Source organism: Solenopsis invicta, chromosome 11 (assembly GCF_016802725.1).
Source record: "Solenopsis invicta isolate M01_SB chromosome 11, UNIL_Sinv_3.0, whole genome shotgun sequence".
Taxonomy (NCBI): Eukaryota; Metazoa; Arthropoda; class Insecta; order Hymenoptera; family Formicidae; genus Solenopsis; species Solenopsis invicta.
Genome location: NC_052674.1, coordinates 474542 through 496984, shown reverse-complemented (window position 1 = coordinate 496984; position 22443 = coordinate 474542). Strand labels below are relative to the sequence as shown.

At 38.0% G+C, this 22443-nt stretch overlaps 3 protein-coding genes across 3 annotated transcripts; all 3 read right to left on the bottom strand.

The window, feature by feature from the left end:
- Positions 1-1721: 1721 nt before the first annotated feature.
- Positions 1722-3882, bottom strand: Osi6 (Osiris 6). Its single transcript, XM_011165634.3, has 3 exons — positions 3021-3882; positions 2739-2841; positions 1722-2578 (listed from the first exon to the last, which is right to left on the bottom strand). Exons 1-3 carry the CDS (start codon positions 3339-3341, stop codon positions 2208-2210), a joined length of 795 nt encoding a protein of 264 aa, XP_011163936.2. The 5' UTR covers positions 3342-3882; the 3' UTR covers positions 1722-2207.
- Positions 3883-9229: 5347 nt separating this feature from the next.
- LOC105198823 lies at positions 9230-11450 on the bottom strand. The gene is made up of 3 exons (XM_011165667.3): positions 10789-11450; positions 10581-10703; positions 9230-10140 (listed from the first exon to the last, which is right to left on the bottom strand). The coding sequence occupies exons 1-3, from the start codon at positions 11243-11245 to the stop codon at positions 9872-9874; spliced, it is 849 nt and encodes a 282-aa protein (XP_011163969.1). The 5' UTR covers positions 11246-11450; the 3' UTR covers positions 9230-9871.
- Positions 11451-15308: 3858 nt separating this feature from the next.
- Positions 15309-19247, bottom strand: LOC105198795. The gene is made up of 3 exons (XM_011165635.2): positions 18971-19247; positions 17990-18502; positions 15309-17339 (listed from the first exon to the last, which is right to left on the bottom strand). Exons 2-3 carry the CDS (start codon positions 18489-18491, stop codon positions 16996-16998), a joined length of 846 nt encoding a protein of 281 aa, XP_011163937.1. The 5' UTR covers positions 18492-18502; positions 18971-19247; the 3' UTR covers positions 15309-16995.
- Positions 19248-22443: the final 3196 nt, after the last annotated feature.

Sequence of the window (22443 nt, the reverse complement as noted above, 5' to 3'; positions counted from 1 at the left end):
AATTTTCATGACACTTTTTTTATTCTTGGAAAAAATTTAAGTCTTAAAATTGTTTATCTAAAATAAATTATCACATAACGAGGAGAGAGAGAGAGAGAGATTATTAAAGATATAAAGGCACATACATGAATGCAATGTATGTACGTACATAAATGTATAACTTGTATATTGCAACCAGCAAGAATCTAAATAATGTAAATCCATAAAGAAGAAACTTTTTATTGCAAAGTACAAATAATGAAGAGATTTAAGTACGTATGAAACGCAGTCATAAAAATCAAATATAAAAATTTAAATCAATATAAAGAACAGTTTGAAGGAAAAAAGTTGTTAGGAAAAAAGATACTTGTTCCAATCTCGGTAGAATTAATATATAGCGAAGCACGTTGCACTCAGCTGTATTATAAACGAAAGTAACTCCTCTTCCTCTCAAAGCAATTTCGCGTCTTTTTCTCCGTTGTCCTTCTACGCGGCCACGTCGTGGTCGTCGTTGTTACAGAGGAGCGTAACGAAGCATGACAATCGCCTTTTTGCACCGCCGTCGCCGCCGCCGCGACGATGCATCGCTCCTCTTTGCGCCGATATGTCATACTCGTATACGTATTCATGCCGCATCTCGTGCATATAATTGGTTTTATCTGCGTACGAATCTAACGTACTTTTATTTACCTATACACTTTCTGTCTAAAGCAAATTATCTATGTGTTATTATCCCAGGGTCGTTTACGATGGTTAAACTAAATCATGGGTTCTACTCTGCTCCTCAGAGTTATTATTAATCTGTTGCGTTCTCTTCTTCCGATGATAATCACACCTTTCGACTTTGTCTAAACTTTAATTATTGTTATTCATACTGTCGTAGCGTAACGATCCGTACTACGTCGTCCTAGAAAAGACGGTGTTGTAAAGACCCGCACATACCTATTGTCGAAGTAAAATTCTTTTTACTACGTCCAGCGAGATTTCAGCACGGCGGCGTGGCGGCATGGCGCGGCGCGTGGAAGAAACGCGCCATTTTGCCTCAACCTCCTTTCCAGCTACTTATTTTTCTTCTATGTAGGACTTAAGGACATCCGTCTCGAGAGATTTAGTTGTATGCCTATCCTCTCGACCCGATTAGGAATGATGTACGTATGCCGCGACCTCTCCTCGACCTCCGGCCACCGCGCGGATCGAGAAAACAATCGGCTCTGCCCGGATGCACCCGAGACATGCACTTTCCCCTGCAACCGTACGAGAATGCCGAGAGTCAGCCGGCATTTCCATCTCGTCGGCTCGGTTTCGAGCAGCCGCTGAGCGCTGGCCGGATGACTCGTCAAGGAAGCAGAACACTCGCGATGTATTAACGATTTCGAATGTGCTCTTTATGCAACGCGGTCGCCGCCAAGAGTTTCGCTCCTGAGTAAAAAAAAGAACATTTCGGACCTTCCTGGAAGACTGGAAAGTTACCACTGCGATGATTTCTCTTTTTTGAAACTTCTCAGCCGGTAATTTGCGTATTCAATGTTAAAAATAAGAGCAATTGTTAACGACCCAAAGTATTTCTTTAAATTAGCAGACTTTTGCCAAATCAGAATCGACTGTCATTTCAAGATTGGAATACTTTCACTGTTACCTTGCAGAAATACCTCACGGGAATGAACGAATAGAAAAGGGATTTCAATAATTAACACATAATAATTTTTAAATATTATTAATGAAAACATATTGTACAAAGCGTAAGCATATAGCTTAATATGTTGCATATACATTGTATTGGACTAGATATAACTATGGATTATGAATTATTAACTGCGTTGAGAGTAAGTTTTATTAGAGTGTTAAAATTCGTTAAAATTCCAGCTGAATTTGCGATGATAAAATTGTAATGTATAAGTAATATCGTATTTTGTAATTAGCGAGGTACGTCTTCACTAATCATTCATGTGTTGACTAGGTTTTCAGTTTGGTTATACTTTATCGATCTATTTGCATACGCGTACGCTAACGAATATTGTTATATATTTAATGTACATCACGGAAGGATCAGAAATGGCCTATTCACTATTTAATAATAATAATGAAATAAATAAAAATAAATATCTTGTGATATCACGAATGGTGGACCTGAGGCTTGTTAAGCGACATTCTGTTCTCCTCGTTCTTTCTTGTTGAATGAAAAAAAAAGAGGAAACAGAGACGAAAAAAAGAAACATCGACGATTAGCACTAGTGATGATATCCAGAATAAGCTTGGCTCTGGGCGTAATGAGGATCTTCCCAACCAGAAGAAGCACTGTTGACCCATCCAGTAGACTGAACCACAGGACTGGACCATCCACTGCTGACAGGAGTTGCCCATCCATTGTTCCATCCATTATTGTAAGCAGTGACTTCGTGATGATAAGTCTTGCCTGACCAGAATGATTTCAAAGCGACGGCGGCGGAGATGAAGAGGGAAATGACAGACGCTTCAAACCCAACCTTCGCTAAGAATAAGATGAAAAAGTATGAGAAAACTCCTAAAATACCAAGCTTCACTTTTGCAGCGATCAGAAGGGGTAGGATTGATTTCATAGATCCCTTCTTCTTCTTGCGACCTAGAAAAGATTTATTAGATTAAAATCAATTAGATAAGTTATTCGTTTAAATAATTGCAAGACACGTAGTATCAATTCAAATTTAGTTGTAATACATAATATAATAAAGATCAGTGTAAAAATTATTATATTATCACTATTTCTATATATCTAACACTACCTTCAACAATCTCATCAACAGCCTGACGAATCTCTGGCGGAGCAGATTCACTAATGGCACGAGCTGATTCGTGGATCTTCTTAAAAGCAGATGCAAGATCAATCTGAAAAAAAAAAAAAAAAAAAAAAAATGATAGCTTGAATTCAATAACGTCTCGTTCTATCTCTGAATAAAGATAGAGATATATATATATATATATAAAAGAAAAGTCTTATTAATCATCAAATATTAATCCGCTACATTCTATGCAGTAATTTTACATTTAAATAATTTGATATGTACCCTAAGACTGCGACCAGTCAAAAATTGTCCAGCTTCATCGCTAATGAAGTTCTCGAGGGAATTCTGTCGTTCTGTGATGTCATTAGCGGCCTCTATTTCTTGATCGTACGTAAGTTCCTTGCCAGATCTGGCGTTGGCATTATTCTTTACGAGGCTGACTCCATTCACAAGCTCTAGTTTATCCTTGATGAAGAATTCCTTGGCGCTCCTGTACAATGTCTTCTGCATACAAGATATGCTGTCTTGCTTCAAGCATTCATCGATGCTTTGTCCGGCGGCGGTGAGAATGACCGCGGTCATTAAAATGAAAAATTTCTTCATGACTCCTTGCGAGTTCCACGAGATGCGTGACGAAAGCACTTGATCGCGGCACAACGCGTTTCGTAAGAGATAGAAAAAATTGGTAAATACCAATGGATCTACCAACTCAGAATCCACCCGATAAGTGCCGTGTGAAGCTAAATTTCGTGTGACCCATGGGATAATCCGTTTAGCTTATATTCGGCGGACCCCTCCTTCATGGTCCCCAACACGAGTGCCCCACCGACTTTTTTTTTCTCCTATTTCTTCCTATTTGCATGAATGCCTGAACGTCTTATGTGTTTTACGTCTGTTTGGCCATGCATGTATTCACGATCACCAAGAGACGATAAGTATATACCTATGACCGAGGTTCGGCCACGCCACCCATCCCGGTGTGACCTGCGACCTACCTACGACAAAACAAATAGAGGCCGGGCGTACAGGTACTACGAGAGACAACGCCTTCAACGCTAGTAAAATTGCTTTCTTTCAACAACGATTTTCTTACTAAGCATACGGAACTAACTTTACATTGCGATATGCACCGCACAGGATATGCAATTTTTAGTTGAATGCATTGAATGTGATAACGAATTTGGTTGGACTACACTAGTGCGCACTGATGCGTATTGCCGCTGTACATTAATCTAATCTCATTAAAAAAGATAAAATATAAGTACGTTGAATGGTAAAATATATATTTTACGAAATAGCATAATAAAATATTAATTGAGAATTTTACAATTTAATCTGTTTATATATTTATATAAAATACCTATCTTTCGTCAATTAGTGTACGGCGGTTTTAATGTGCACTAGTGCGCATTAGTGCGTCCAATCGAATTCGCTATAAGATATCGAGAGTTCCAACTAAATATATAGGATATAGAAAAGATTACATTATAAATTATATTTTAATGTAATATAATATAAAATCGTAAATAGCTTTATATATTTATAATTTTTTTTTTTATTAACATACTTAACAGAGTTTTTAATAAATTTTTTATTTTTATAAAATAATAGTATATGTATAATAATTAATGTAATATATAAAAATTTGATTTATAAAAAATAATGAATGTGCATAAAAACGATAAATTATTTTAAAATCAGACTTATGTTAGCTTGAGTTTAACTGTGTTTCTAGAGTGTCCTAATTATTTCACATATTTACATATTCAAAATCGGAGAAAGGATGAGACCCGAATTTCAAGAATACGTTAAATCTCATGCAAATAACTCTTGAGAAAGTTCTTTTAACGATCTTTTTTAAACTCCAGCAATAATACTAATAAACTTTAATAAATATCCGATGTATCTTAATTTATTGCTTCAAAATTCGTTATTATCATTAATGAAAGATAATGAAAGACTTAATGAGAATTGATGGCTCAGCACACCTATTCATTTTAAATCACAGATATCACTTCGATTCAGCGGAAAGAATATATGAATTACGAAAATGAAAGATCTAATTACTAAACCTATGTGACAAGAATGCGTTTATTATGAATTTTACAAACAACAACTGCATTTAATAAGCTTATGTTGCAGCCTATATCGTATTGCATTTCCCAATAAAAACGATGATAAATGGAATAGCCGAATAAATAAAGCAATTTCTATGTCTGATTAGATCCTACACTCTTATTACTGAAAATTTTATTTGTGAAAATACCAGTAAACTGGCTATACGAGGCTTGTATAAACTTGTGTATCCGAATGATAATATAACAAGCGATAGCTTAAGTGGCTCAACTAGCTTCCTAGCGGTGACAATCATCGTTGCAGTTTAAGGGGAAAAGCCTCGAGATTACCATACTCTCTCTTAGTAGATGGGTCCTTGATGCGTGCGTCGTTCATTTAAGACGCGGATACAGGACACGATCAGCATGAATGAAAGAAAACTGGTATAGATCAAGTTCAAACATCCCGGATCCGACCTTCATTGCGGCGCACGCGGACACCACTTTCTATTCTGACCCTGCAACTCTCACGGGCCAATGGATAACGCCTCTTGTCATTTTCATTTCATTCCTTCCTGCGGGGAGTATATAGCGGGATTATAATGCGACAATCAATAAAAGTTTCGCATTCAGGCGTAAGTGCGGTGTGGGTTTAAATTCTGAGAAAGTGAAACTGCCAGTGGTCTAAGACTAAGTGTAAGACAGCGATACGTAGCGAGAAACGTATTTTCGTGATTAGTGAAATTTCAAATGCAAAAATGTAACGGTAAATTTACGTAAATGTATAAAACATTCATCCACACTTTTGAAAGAGAGAAACAAAAACGGATGTCACACGTTTTTACTTGGAAAGTATTAAATTGGACATCTTCTATATAATATAGAAAGTGTGTTCTCTTTTTCTCTACATTTTCTTCTATCTTTAAATCTGTTAAAAACATGTAACATAGAGCTTTAAAATTACAAACGCGTCTCACATATTTTTATAACATATGAGTTAATATTATATTAAGGAAAGTATGAGCACCATTCGATTAAACGCGTGACTTTAACATTTACTTTTCTTCACGTTTACCTTTACGTATTACACATTACAATTGTAACTTTCCTTTATCATGCACATATTCAATAAAATGAAATTGTGAAGTATAAAAGAGGAAGTGAAAAACTGCACGTGAATTGTACGTTATGTGTTGTACGTCCATGCTCCACTATTATTAAAGATCACACGCGCCTCTTCGTTAATTCACGCATAATGACTACGAATTAACGAAGGAGCATTCTCCGTCTGAACTCGGTCAATGAATCCTCTCGTCTTAAGAAGGGATTCATGAAAAGTAAGTTCAACAACAGTTCCCATCCCCGATATCTTACGTCAATGCTCATTCATCCTTTCTCGGTCATTGGGTAGCACTCAGAATCCTTTCGTCGATCCTTCACTTCCAGCAGAAGAGCAAGCCTTAAAAAGTAAAACCAAAGTTTCTCCTGTACGTACAACAGCAGCAATAATCGTTAAACCATAGGCACGCCCATTGCGGAAAAAACACTGTGTTTTGCGCGGATCTACAACGTTGTAGATTCACCGTTCAGTGAAATGTGGATTAAGAACGGATAATTCAATTAAAGAGATTACGCCAACTCTCGCTCTTGTCAAGTGAATTATTAAAGTGATTACTGTTAACAAAAAAACTACTTACTCGACTAGCTCTTTATCAACATGTTGAAATCTCAACAAAATATGTTAAAGGTATGCATATATAGGAGAATAATATAATTAAAATTTCTGTTTCTTTCTTTCTTTCTCTCTTTTTCTGAACAATGTTACATTATTTTATTAAAAACGTCAGGAAAATTTATATTCAAATTTATCGATATCTCCAATACCTCTGCTTTAATTTTATTTTCACAATGATAAATTAATATTTATTCTATGTAATAATTAATTTATATATTATAAAAATTATTATTAATTACAATAATTATATACTTATAAAGTTATAAATTCTGATAAAAGTTAAGATATTTTAAATACGTAATTATTTTTAAAATTTTCAGCATTTTTCTGAATAAAGTTTATATGAAAAGATATACTGTAATCTTTAGTTGATTTTTTATTTAAAATTACTCCCTTTTCGGTTGAACTGCTACTTTAGCATATGTACATATCGAGGTCATTCGCCGACTTTCGAAGGTCATGGTATTTTTCCAGACCAATATACCGATGAATCTAGATGTTCCCACGATATCTGCAATTCCGTGTGCAAAGGCAGTGTCACTCAAAAAGCGTATCGATTTAGAGCAGCAACGTCTATAAAAGCATATTCAACAATCGTGTTACGTTTCCTGTCCTAAATCGAAAAGAGCCGATGGTCTTCGATATTCTAGCCTCCGAACTTGTCAGTAACTGGTTTAATGTCCGTCAATCGACTGTGCTAGGAATTTCTGATGCAATGTTCGATCAATTCTACAATGCCCGTTGGTCATCGACATGCGTACGACCTGAAAAATCAACCGGTAGCCAACCAGATCGAATTTGAATTTTAAATTTTCTTACGAGGTTCGTAATGAGTGTGGAATGTAACGGGGCACTCTTCCGCGCCCAACTGGTTCTTCTTGTCTATGGACCATAACGCGGTTGCTGTGTCAGAAAATACGGTATTAACCCTTTCTACGCTACGTATTAGCCTAGAAGCAATAGATTACGTACACAAATCAGCTGTACATTTTATATCAGTTGAACATTTCATATTAATAATGGATATGTGAAACTCAGTCTAAATTATATTTTTACTTGAATATGAATAATATAAGATGGGATAAGACAGGAGTGTTAAAAAAAGTAAAAGATAATCCAAGATAATCTATGTGACAATAAATACAGCGCCTATTCATTTCTTCACAGTTGTTCGAGTTGTAAAAATTATTAAAAAAGGAATCATGCGTTTCCATTAATCAATGAGTTGACAGTAATCGCAGTTCATTACTGCTTTCATTCGTATTAAACGAACCCGATTCGATCATTCGTACGTGTATAACGAGCTGTTTCCTAATAATCTTTCTAAGGATTATTAGGAAAGTAGCACAATGTGCAGGGATACACATATATAAGAATATACAAATAAATCTTTAATAGAGAATTTCGTGAGACGAATGTGCATAACGTATAACGCAACGAGTCATGAATTAATCAATCTGGCCATCATTTCTCATAGATGGAGCGCTACAGCAAGCGCAGACTGCGTAGACTGCACGCGCTGACGAGAGGAGCGAGACCGGCTCCATTCGAGACTGCATCGCCGTCTGAGCTGCTTTCAGCACGAGCCTCCACGTTTTATGATATGCGAAACGTAAAAAAGGAAACGATCGGTATGTATGCCAGTGGGTCTTAGCCGGAGCTCTTCCTTCCCCTACCGCGTGGAGAAAAAAGGGAGCCGAGAAGTGCAGTGGGAGGGATTTAATAGAGAGAAGAAGCGGGCGGCGCGACGTAGAGAGATACGCGCGAGGAGAAAGAGGATCCTCTTACACCGCTCGCTCGCCTCTCCTCCTCTATACCTCTTTCTCCCTTACTGTTTTTCCTTCCATCGAGCTCTCTCTCCAATCCGCTTCGAGCTTCGATCCACGTGTACGCGCTCGCGCGCGCGCGCGGGAACAGGCGGATAAAAACGAGCATCGGCATTAGTGTCTACAAGAGTGTTCTAGCAATTCATCTTTGAGTCTGAAAGGCTCAAATTGGCTTCCTCGAGATTCACATCGAATTCCTCGTACAAATTGCCGCAGAGTCCCGCTACATTCCAAACTTAAACGACTCTAAATTTCATGAAACACGATCTTGAACAAGCAAATATACGAAACGCGTGAGCCGCGCGATTATTAATCAGCTTCGTAACGCGTGCTTAACTTTCGACGCGCTATCGCCATTAGTCTACTTACATCGGTGACATTTGCACCAACTATTATTAATTTTGCATCGTAAACGCGTATCGTTACAGCGCGTCTCGTCGCGTCTAGCTATGCGAGTAAACGCACGCACGAGCAGGCGCATCCAGTAAACGCAGGTGAATATGCGACATGCGGTAGGTCGCTGGCACACTTTCCTCATTGGCTCGATTCGTTACCTCGTTCCTGCGATTTTCCAATGTTCCGTGCAAGTAAACGGGAAACATCGGTGAGCTCGACCCAGCGAACCGTGTCGCTTCATTTCCAAGCCTGTTGTACGAAATGACTTATTAATTTCTACTAATAAGCGATGTTACGCTGGCTTGTCCGAAAATTACATACTAAACGATGCTCCTGTTTAAATTAATTTTGTGTGATTTATGTCTCGCTTAACGTTCAATATTAAAAATAATACGATTTTATTATCATATCATTAATAAATATCATTGAAACTTGAACAGTCGCGTTTCAATCAAAATGGTAATAAATGCAAACACGATATTTCGTATCTTCAAACACGTATGCTTTATTAACAGGTATTGCACAATAATAAATACGTGGATAAAAAAAATAAATAAATAAAAAAGTCAAACAACGTACTTTGGTTTCTTCGGTGCGTGTCTGTGATTTTTCACTTGAGAGTCCTGTCAAAAGTGGCAGACTAATCGAGATCGATTACCACGTAACTCGTGAGCAAGCATTTGTTAAATATCACTTTCTATCGTAGCTGTCAATCAGTACCTCAGTCATTGTCGTTTCGTTGATGTCACTGTCACTGATCTTGTGTCGCGTCACGTCTTCGCAGTCATTTTCCAGCGCCTATTAACTCTCTTACCGCGACTGACGTTTGCAATTTTATATATATATATACATATATATATATATATATATATATATATATATATATATATATAAATTATAAAGAAACGAAAGCCACGTTGTGAAAAGGGTGCATGTTACGTTAAATAAATGTAACAATGATAAAGGGATAATGATGATGTGACTAAAATGCAAATTACATGAGCGCAATATGTCAATGTGCCAACGTAGTCGTGTCTATCTGAACTTTAATAGCGGTAAGAGAATTAACAAGCTGGAAAATCAATTCAATCTCGCGGTTGGTGCAATTAACGATCAAGAGCATCAAGACGCCCCTAAGTTAGCGTAAAGATGGGCGTATCCTCTGTAGGGTAACTGTGTGGCGTCGACATTTTCGAATGATCTCTTCTTACGATGATGATGACCAACTTCCTGCGCGTAAACGACATGATGGCCGCCATGATCGTCGCCACCGCTCGCCAACTTCTTCACGGCTACGATCAATGACAACATCAAGGCCATCGCCGAAACCATCAATGCCTTCATAGCCAAGAGACCCAATGCACCGAAGCCCATAGCAGCCATCATCTTGCCTAGAAAAGTTTCAACAAATTATTTTATATTAAAATTTTATATTAAAATTTCAATTATAATATACGGAATCAAACGTGACACGAGTCCAAACGACAATAACTACACTATACGTCTGATAATAATTAAATGTAATGATACGCTTGATTACACATTTTTGAGTTAAACGTAAGTGAATAAATTAAAAATGCAATTTGAAAAATACAATATGGACTCTCGAATGATGTATTTTTAGCAATCATAATTAACAAATGCCGAATATAAAATTAAAAATAATTATTATTTAACGTCCTGAATATTTTAACGGAATATTTGCGCACTAAGCAAGACATAATACTTAACGCAGGTACATCAAGTGGAACGTAACGATTCAACTTTCACATAATCATCTATTTCAATTAATCACCTTTTTACGTAATAGTCATTAAGCACGAGTACTTACCCATCATAAGCGCCATTATAAGAATTCCGCCGCCACCGCCCTTCTTGCCACCGCCGCCGCCTTTGCCACCGCCGAAACCGCCGCCGCCGCCGCCTCCTAAACCACCGCCGCCACCTCCTCTCGCTGAAAAAAACACAAAATTTACTCGTAAATTTCTCTCAATACCGAATGGGCGAATGCGCATCGTTAAGGAATTATTATTACCAACCTTCAGCTTCGGAGGGCAAACTCTCTTTCAAGGCAGTTTCGATATTCGGTGGGAGTAAAGACGGCAGCTTGACTCTCAATTCTCTACCTTCCAGGAATTGTAGGAAGGGTCCGAGACCTCCGAAGCTCTTCAAGACTCTCGCTTTTCGGGTGGAGCCGCTTCCAGGCACCTCGACTAAAGATACACCATCGAACAGTTGGATGTCCCGTTCCTTGCTGGTGGTCTCCAATAACTGTTGTACAATCTTCCGTACGATTCGCACTCCGTGACAAGAGACCGAGGCGTTCTTCGAGTCTTCCGACGTGCACGATGTCGAAAATCCGGTCCATGTGTCCTTGCTTTCGTCCGTAGCGGCGTCAACGGTGTCAACGACGAAGAGGAAGGCGCAGATCGCCAACGTCACAGAGATGTGCAGACGCCGGCGACCGATCGCCGATGCGCTGTCTATCCAAAGCATCGTTTCGTCGTTTCTCGAAACGAGCGTGTGTCACGAAACTAAAAGATTTCGACTCCGTCGAAAACACGGCAGGTCCTTGCAGAAACCTGCACCGTTTTTACGTCGTTAAACCACCGCGCGCGCTGCGGGCTAAACTATACGTAAGGGAACGTGCGTACCGTGAAGCTGCGGAACCTACGGCGGAGGTCCGAGTGCTGCAGCGTAAATGCTTGCAATTCCCATTTATATAGATCTACGTGAGGGTCGGTGATTGTACCAAGAAAAAAGCAAGGAGAGCATCGGGCACGATGGCTGCCGTTCTCTGCTCTTGCTGTGCATTAGACGGTAATTTTTCGTTCACTTAGATGCCGGTCTCCTCGACGATTCGTTTAATTCTTGTTTCCGACGCGTTTCAGAGCGTTACGGCGCGGTCGGCTTGCGAGAGCGAGCGAGGTTCCATCATCGACGCGGATGACGCCTTCACGCACCTTCCGCTCTCTTCCTCCCTCTACCTACGCCAGCTATTGCCTCTACCTTTACTCGCTACGCCAGACGTAATCCGCGTCTGGCGAGATCTCACTATTCTAGATCACGTACTACCGACTCCCGGATCATTCGCTCGCGCGACTCTCTTCTCGCTCGCGGCTCCGGTTCTCTCTCCTCCCTTTCTCTCTTTCTCGTTGCTTTAGTAGAGCGGAAGAGAACGTACCGATTTCGAATCGTGATCGCCGGGTATCGATCGTAACACGATCGTACGCATCTCCGGTAAATAATAATAGATGCGAGCGTATCGCGTTTGTACGACCATGCGAGAGACCAACGTGAAATTTTACGCTCCCCTCTCGCCCCATTCCCCATTCCCCATTCATCCAGTCGATGGCTGCGAGGTGAATTATTGGCGATCTTATTCCGAGGTAGGTAGATCATGTCAACGTACGCAGGACGACCCGTACTTACCTAGCGGAGAATGCGAGAAATGTGCAGGGGCAGGAAGGGGCGGGGTATGGAAGAAAACGAGAAAGAGAGGCAAAGACGCGCGTCGACGGAGGATAGCGAATGCGTGGAAGGAAAGGAGAGGATGACTATCCAAATCTAGTTCATCTCTCCGCGTACCTTTCTCTTCTGTTCCACTTCCCCTCGCATGCCCGACACCGCGATATATACGTAGCACCAGGCTGGTAGGTATAACTACAGCCGGTTCGAAATCATTCTTCCGTTCCACGACACGACTCGATCGCATACGGACGATCGTGATCGACTACATAAACCTTATCGAAATCCACGAGCCTTTAGAGACCGCACGATCTATTTTAATTAGTTTAATCGTCCTCGAAAGCAGTTGCACTCTTTCGCGTGTATTTACGGAATTCAATTCGTACGGAATGATAGTTTTAATTAGTGCACGCTAAGCTCTGCTCTGTTTACTTTGAAACGCGGATATTTACTACCGCGTATTTGTTACGTATTTGCATTGTATTTTGCCTCATTCATAAGATGGAGGTTTATTGTAAATTTATCTCACGCAGCATAGTGTTTAACGGACCGTAACGCCAATCATCGTAACGTTATCGCGTTAAGAGATTTTTACATTTAAATTTTTGCATTCCTCTCTCTTTCGTTCTGTATTTTTCATTTGTTACATTTAATTTGCTAAAACCTGAGTCAACTAACGTCAACTAAATACAAAAACTTGGTAAGTCTGAAAAATTTCTTTCTGACAACTTCTTTAGCTTAATTTAAAAACTTTTATCTAACATGACGATAAATTGTCCACAGAAAATTATTACAGAGAAAGAGAGAGAGAGAGAGAGAGAGAGATAGAGAGAGAGAAAGAGAGTTTCATTCGCGAGATTTCTGCTGATTCAATTGGCTATGATAATCGCAAAAATCTAAATGTTAACGTAACGTTCTGTAAAGTTTTACCGTTACGATAACTTAGCTTTTAATATTATTCTTAAAACTTTAGAGAATTAAAAAAATTATTTGAGGTCTTTAAAAGAAAATATAATAAATAAACCGATACCATAATAATTACGCGATAATAAGTCTTTCGTAATGAAATTTAACTAATTTTCACCACTTTGCTTCGTTAATATCTTCGATCTAGATAATTGCATTTGGAATAAGAAAGAATCCGGGTTACCTGCAAAGATCAACCTACATATAAGATATCAACAATTAATTGCAGATCCGTCCACTTGTTATGATAATTTTCCTATATCGATAGCGCTTACCACGCGTGATAAATAATCTCGTGATAAATAATAAACGATTCGGGCACCGCCTACAAATAACAGATGATAACACTTTGCAATAACAGTAATTGAAGTCAGGTTCAAAAAACGTATTTATCAACGAACATCGGTATGTCAACGATATCCGTATACGATCGAGGTTTTGGACACACCAGGCTTCAATTTCTTTCTCCGCCACGCGTGCGAACACTTTTTGAAAAAGAAAGAGAGAAAGAAAAAAAAGGAAGAAATTGGGTCAAGTCCGCGATGCCCCCGTACGTCGGAAATCGAAAGTCGATTTTCTGAATGGTATAAGATGAACGGTACTCTCTTTCTGCCACGCCGCGCCGGGTCTGTCTCTTATCTCGCGAATATCTTCCTCCGGATCCTTCAAAACCGATCAGGATGGAGAAAGCGGACATTCTCAAATGGAGGTCAACTGATTTCAATGAGAAATGCCTGGCGTATCGCGAGGTCCAGACAGTTTTCCCTTCGATCCGATAGACGTGCCCAATTTCTTTTCAAACGTTCATTCTTTGTTTTCACTTAAACAAATACCGATATATTTTATAAATACACACGTCTAAGTTGAAAACCAAATTATATACTGAAAATGTATAGAAATTAAATAATTGTTATTATGTTGCATGACGCGTGTATTTCAGCTTGCAAAATAAATGAATCGAGCTTTTCGAATGTAGAACAGCGTATTACATGAATTTAAAGTAATCAGTCTACCAAACGCAAATATTACGCCATGTACACAATAAGCTAGTTAAAATAATCAGTATCTAGCGTTAAAATCCTACTAAAACTCGCAAACCGGAACATGTATTTAATTTAATATCTTCAATGATCTAACTACTGAAAAAAAGTCTTTTATGTAAGAATCTCACATAATAATATACATTAAAGTTCTCGTTAAACAGTACGGAATGAAATTCGAGTATTAACTATAAATTCTTTAAAAAACACATAAAATTAATTTTTTACTATCAAAATATTTATTTTCTTTTACACTTTCACTTATTGCTTATTACTAACATTAAACGTTTCAATTATTAAGCTTCAACTTTTTTACCGCATAGTACTTGCAACTTTATTTTGTTAAGTAGCCAAACTAACGAAATGAATCACCTGGACGTGAAATCATGGTAACTTTTATTCTCGAGTCTACACGATGTTTTGCTTTATCCGGTCTATAAGTCGTCTTAAATAGACCACAACTAACGATCATGGCTCAAATGCTTGTTGCGCACAGTAGTGCCCAGTTCTCAGGGATTTATATTTAATGTAGTCGAGCGTATCCATCTATATTTACTTGAAAGTTTTAATAAAGATATCAGTCATCATCTAAAAAAAAAGGAGAACAACCTTAAACTTCAATATTAAGTATTAATTTTATTCTGAATTTTATTCAAAAATAAGTAGTGAAAAAATAGTATTGAAAAAAAATTGTATCAAATTGTATTATTTGTTATTATTTTTACTACGTTTAATCAATACTTATAACCACTTATAATCAAATATTATTGTAAGAAATAAGAAATAAAAACGTGATATATACAGGATTAAATTTAGACAATATATACATATGTAAATCAGAGATAATCTGAAGAACCTTATTAAAAATAATAACAGTTATCTAAATATTAATGTTTTGTTTTGAATTAATTAAAATTTTTATTCCATTTTTACTTTTTTTTATAAGAGCATATTTTTTCCTTTATTATATATATAAAAGCAAAAATATGACATATAAAAGACTGAATTATTATTATAAGTAAAGTATAAAAATAATGTGCTAATATAATACTTATATTTTCATGATAAATAATAAATAAACAAAGTACTATAAAAATAATAAATAATTTATTTGTTCATATAAAAATAATATAAAAAATATTATACATTTCGCAGTCTCGTTAATCAGACAATCATAAATTAAATAAATATTGATATAAGATTAATTATTAATATAAATAAAATATACATTCGCTTGGGGTAGCTAGTTGTGATTTTTCGTCATTATCCGTTCAAAATGTTCTTCTTTTTTAAAAAAAATATTTCTATAAACTTCTATATATATATATATATATATATATATATGTATATATGTATGTATAAATGTCCGTCCGTTGCGTCATGTAAAAATCACTCTACAAGACTCTCCATTAAAAATAATATATTCCAATTTAAAGCACAAACGCGCGGAATAATCGCCAAATTAATTACACAGCATTAGTGCAATTGTTTTACTATTTACTAATTATTTACAAAAATAGAGAGAATTTTATCACATATATACTTCTCTCCCTTCACGATTCATTTAAAATGATACAAAAGTATTCGGAAAGCTGATGAAAAGAGCTTAGAAACTTTTTGAGCTTTTGATATCATATTCTATAATAATCGCTTGAAATAAGTAAAATTTAATACCTTGTAAAAGTAATCTTTTGATTTTTATCTCACTTTATGATATCTTTTGCCCTGATTTCAAATGATATTTAACGTTAAAAGTGATTAGTTTTAATAAATATGAAATTCTTTTTCTAAATAATTTTATAAATATAAATAAATAATAAACAATATAAATAATAAAAAGTAAAGAATTTGTGCACATTGGTTGCGTTCAGCAGAAAAGTAGCTTTTCGATTGTTTGAAGATTCTTTAACGTGATTATACATTCAGATCTGATTAAGACTAAAAACAAATCGTATTGAAGAATCTTACAACAGTAACAACGCTGTTTTTTCTGCTGAACGCAATCTCACATTTTCTCACTTAACCGCACATTCAAGTAAAGTCATAATATATCCTTTGGCACTAAATTTGATGTATTTAGAATAAAGATTCTATTCAGCATAAAATGAGTCATATTTAGCGCCAAGTGTGCTGCGAAAATACAAACCAAAAGTAGAGTAATCACGTTTAACGTTTAATGTATGTTATGAACGTAATCCTAAGCTCTTGAAATATCACAGATCTAAATACTGTAATGTGAGAAGCGTGAAGAATATAACGCTCGTGCATAATTTAATGTAATGACGAGAGTCTCGCAGGATTCGCGATTATATTCACACATAGAGTCGCGAAAGTAGGTAAGATTCTTGTGATGCGTGTCCTCCATGCGTACGCATCCAAGAACCTACCCACCTATCCGTAATGATATGACATTCTGTCACCGTTGTCAAAAATGACGTTCGTCGCTGTGTGTCATTGACGTATCGATGCGTCGCGTCGTGCAGTTGTTCGGAAATTTCAGTATAATAGTATTAAAGAGAGAAAGAGAAAAAGAGAGAGAGAGAGTTAAAGAGAATCACAATGTTGACGATAAGAGAAATGAGAAGAAACGGGATAAAGTAAAAATAAATAATTATGGAAAGTAATAAATATTGTGTAGAATCTATAAATCTAATAAATTTAAGGATGATTGAAGAATACGTTTGGTAGGGATCCAAGGACGTCGCGCTTTTCTTCTCAAATATCGAAAGATCACGGCGATTTTTGGATCCTGCTTTCAATGGTAAGAATTAATCACTTTACGTGCGCCGCATAAGCCAGCTCGTGGGCATCTGGCTGTCCAGGAATTGGCGTTTGATCGTGGAAACTTCTTGCCCAACCGCTGGAGTAACTATCATGACCATGGTCAAGTGAATGACTCGAGCCATGGTGCGCTACCACCTCATAGGTCACATGCTTTCCTTGTGAGAAGAGTTTCTTTAAACCTATGATACTGGCCAACAGAAGCGCGATCTTGGACAAAAGTAGAGCTTTGCCGACCAAGAGGGCAAGAGCCTTGAATGCGAGACCGCCGATGAGACCAATTTTCAAGACGGCTGCGGCGATCAGTGGACCCATATTGTTTTTCTTCCCACGACCTACAAAAGACGAAACGAATTACGCTATTGTCACTTTCGGCGAGTTAGTCAAGCAGAGACGAAGAAACGACTTTACAGATCCATAATTGTACTTTCCACAGAGAAAGCAGTAAAGTTCGGTGATGAACAGATGAATGAGTAGATGAACGAGCTAAAGGTGAAAGCTATTTGTTTATGCAGTCGGTGACACAACTTTACTCATATGAAAACATCGAAAATTGAAACTATCATTGTTATTTAAATATAAGAATGTTTCATAATGATTTTAATAAATATCACGCTACTTATCAAAATTATTTTGTCTAAGGCTGACATAATTTTACAATAACAAAAATGGTAAAACACTTATAACGTTTGAGTAATTGAGATAAATGTAATTTTTTAAAATTAAAAATAAAAATTAGATAATAGTATTTTACATGAGCTTGAGAGAACCCTAAGATAAAACTTGATTATCTCAAGTTTATTTATAATAATTTTTTCAAATCCATGACAATATAGAGTCTCATTAAAATTTAATAAAATAAATCATTTAGAATGCGTTCACTATATTTGTCGAATATCTAGCAATTGAGACTCAATTAAATACGTAATTCTGTTTGAAATATTTGTAAAAAAAATAGCAATAGTTATAAAAATTAAAAAATTACCGTCTTGGACAGGTTTGTCGGCGCGCTCAATAGACAGACCCAAATTTAACGAACCGGTCTCATCTTCCGACGCGGATACGACGATGTCGTCTTCGGGTAGAATTCTCCACTTGATACTTCTCGATTTGATGAAGGCGTAAACTTTATTCGCAACGAGATCAAGGACTTGAATTTCATCGTCCTTGCTTCTACCGGCTTCGAACGTGATCACATCTTCCGACGTTTGACTCGTCTTCCTAATCTCAATGTCGTCCGTAAGCTCGATCGAAGCCTTTTTCAGCAACTTGTTCATATACGTCACCAACTTTAACATCACGCAACTGCTGATGTCGTTCTGGGAGCATTTCGAGTTGAGTTTACGAAGAAGTTCTTCCTCGTACTTGGCTCGATCTGTTAGCTTCACGGACTGTTGCTCGACGACACTTATTTTTTCCTTCTTTTCCAAAGGATTAGCCAAGCATATACCAAGCCCAAACAAAACCAATATGAGAGTCGCCTTCATAGTAGCTTCCGCTAAAACATTTCACAACACAGGTCAATGATCCTCAAAAGAAGAACAATTACAGAAAAATATTAGTTGAGCAAAATACAACGAATAAATAAAAATTATGTTTTTCGTATCTTTTTGTTTAACTAATATATAATATTGAATAAAATAATTAAATTGAAAGTTAAAAAACTTGAAAAATAGACAAAAAATACAAAAAATAAAAATCTTCATAATCGATCAAGATGAAAACTAAAAAGATATTTAATGTGCACATTTAATAAAAGAGTTTCTATAAAGTAAAACTTGATTTATAGTGAGATTATAAGAAGAAATCACAGATCGTAACGAGTCTCGCATAAATGTAGTGTTCAATGCAAGATTAATGTTAATCGCGTGTAAAATAAAATACAAGTATCGGTGCGCGTGCTTTCGAATGATGTAAGGCATGCATTCGATAATCCGCAAATAAAAGAAATGATAAATTGACTTACCTGTTTTATCAGAAGCCTCGAAAGCTAGAGAAGCGCGAAGAAAAGGGGTGAAGAAAATGTGCGCGGAGGCAAAGCAGCAGCAGCACCCTTCTCTTTGTTCACCGATCAGCTGGTCAATAGCGAAGAGTCCTCGAAGCGTCTCTCTTCCCAATCGTAAATCGAGGAGCAGCACGAGACTTCTAAACCCGCGTTTCGCCCCGACGAGTTTATATACGTAAGATCTCCGCCTTAGTCGAGGTGTACACGATGTCGTCGCGAATCAACCCACCACTTCCCGCGGGAATTATATAGGGGCCCCCTGCGCGCGACGCGACGGTGGCGCAGATGGCGGGTGGCGATGGCTATGGACGAATGGTAGTGGTGGCCACTTTTGCCTTTAATACAGCTTTGAGAGCGGCCGCAATGGGCCGCAATGGTTACAGCGAGCTGAGTGGGCCCGTTCGGATAATTCCTTGGTAGTGGGATGAATTCGCTCGTGACTACCTTGCAAACGCGCGTAAGAGAAGACGAGACGATACCGAAGCTAAAGCTTGCCGTCCTTTATGCGCAAACTGGTTTTCCCGCGGCGCGACGCGAAGCCTGAGGGCTGGGGGACGCGCAAAGGAGAGCGACGCACGTCGATGTGTACCTGTTCCGAGGGGAGGAGAATGGCATCGTCGTCCTCCTGAGTGCGCGCAAACTGGTTCCCAGCGCGGTACGCCGCTGTGCACGTCGTGCACCGTCTCCGCCGTGTAAATCGGCGTCGTAAACTCGCGAACGACGAGTAGCGGCTCATCGTTCTCGCGCGGCCTTGTGTGTAGGTGCAGCGGCGGCGGCGGCGGCGGCGGCAGCGGCGACGGCGCGCGCGATTCATAACAGCTGCATGGAAACATGCGAGCCCCTTCAGCGCGCACAGTTCTGATGGACCATTACCCACCCGACCTGGCCGCCCGCGAGAACCGTGTCACGGATGTAGAGCACGCACGCCATCCATCCCCGACTCGCGAATGCGTAAGCATCTGCCTTATACGAGCGTGCGACTCGCGCGGGGCACGTTAATCACGCTCTAACCGCATCATTTCACGACGAACCTTCTTTTCGCACTCATGGACTTTTAGGGTAGAGAGATGAGAGACTCGATCACCAGAGCGATGTATAGGAAGGAAAGCTGCGAGATGCGCTGCCTGGGAAAGCTGCGATTAAACGAGCATAGTTCGAGGAAGTTACTGGAGCAGAGGACCCCGGAGCGAGGGAGCGAGGGAGCGAGGGAGCGAGGAAACGAGGAAGCGTCCATGCGCTTAATAAATTAACTCATTTAATTTAATTAATTTTCTTAAAACTCTGAAGAGCACGACGATTGCATATGTCAGATCAACATACTTGAGTAGCGGTGCCATACAGATATACGCATCGGATATACGTTTGTTCCAGAATGACAAGGATTCAGGGTATTGAGGAGAAACTCTATCGGCGCATTCGCGACGCTCGTGCGTGTACAAGCTTATAAACAACATTATATCTAATCACATGATACACACATACGCGCGTACACACGTATGGTCCGACGAACAATCGGGCGACTCTCCGATTCGATTAATTTTACTGCTTCCGTTGTTCCCGATATTGGATTCTTATGGAGAAGTAAGTATCGGATGTGTTCGCTCGTCATTCATTAACTCACTCATAAATCTGCCTACGTCACTTCGATTGCAAAACGAAACCAAAGTGCAAACGTGTAGAAAGCAGCGATGCGTTACAACAATTCCGAGGAAAGTAAAGAGAGGCAAAGAGGCGAGCGAGTGAGCGAGCGAAGGTACTCGTCAACTGCATTGCATGTCGCGTATGACGGATGTACGAGTTAAGTGCTATTTAGGTACCATTCAACAACATCTTCCAATCACCAAAGATCATTAATGTTTTATCAGACTTGTAATACCCATTACACAGCTAATTTATAATAGACAAGGCGTATAGAGGTGAGAAATTTTAGAAAGTAACTATATAATCTGCAAACTGAGCTAAGCATTCACGTGACTGCCAAGAGTCGTATACAAGCTTATTAAATCAAATTTCATTAGCTTGACGATTAATCAAGCCGTACATGATACGGTTTAATTAAATTATAAGCGCTCTGTCTCTCTCTTTCTTTCTAGCTGCTCTCTGTCTTATATTAAAAAAAAGCGAGCTCTGTTATATACACCATGTCTCATCAGACTTATCTGGCAAAGTACATTTTTCAACAGACGAGTATGAAGATGTATAATCCATGAAGAGAGATTATGTCCACATCTTAATGAGGAGTTCGCATAACTCCATCTAATTAATTATAAGGAAGACCGTAGATTTCCATTTATATCTACAATATTTTGTTCCAGGTAAATGATCGCTGTAACTACAGCAAATAAAGCACGCAGTGCATATTTTATTATAAAATTTGTGTCAATTTTTAAAATGGTCGTGTCAAACATTATATATTGTATGTAATATTAAATGTCAAAATAATTTTTACAATCTTGTCAATATTTATATTATAGTTACTAATGCAAATACAAAATGAAGATATATAGCTGTTCGGCCAGACGTATCTGCGCGAAATAATATTTAAAACCATGATCTTAAGTATCTCTTAAATAAATCGAATACTGTTAACTGGATGGATAATGAGGCGTGGGGGAGATCGAGGAAAACTACCATATCCGCCTCTCTCGTTCTTGAATTCAGCCCGTTTTCTCGTAAAAGCGACTTTCGCAGTACAGAGGTCAACGTCGCGACCTAGCCGCGAAAGCTCGTCCATATATACGTTAACCGATCTTTCTCCACGCAAACTGTGCGCGCCATCGTGAGACCAAGGCGTTCGCAAGAACGAGTGTTTTGGTGCTCCGTGCACCGTTACGTCGAATTCCGGACGGGCATTTCGTCAGGATCCTGAAAGTACGCTTCGTTCGGAAAAAAGTCGCGTGATATAAAATGCAAAACTACATACTCGTATCATGCAAAATTATTTTGTCATTATTTTTGTCATATGGAAAAATTACTTTTTTTAATTGCTTTGTTATTTATCTTTATTAACTTTAAAATATTATATATATATATATATAATAAATTTTATAAAATAGTAAACATTAACTGCAAATGATGTCGCGAGAAGATATGTGACTTGATAAAATATAGTCTTGCGTAAATGTCTTCTCTTAATTTGCATATACACCTAGCTCTTACAAGCACATCAGCTGTTTAGGTCGACACTCATAACATGCGATAACTTGGAACCGTTGTACGATGATGAAAAAAGATAGGACAGTGAAAAGATTCAAACTGAAGGAGCACAATGTTATCAATCAGATCTACTAATATGATACATTAACAATTATTATTTGGTACGTGTAACTGTACAGTACAGTGGCACATTGTTGCTTACAGTTGAAGCGAATTATGTGTTTCCTCGAAGGAAATGAAATCGGAATGGAATGGAATGGTATAGTATGGTATGGTAT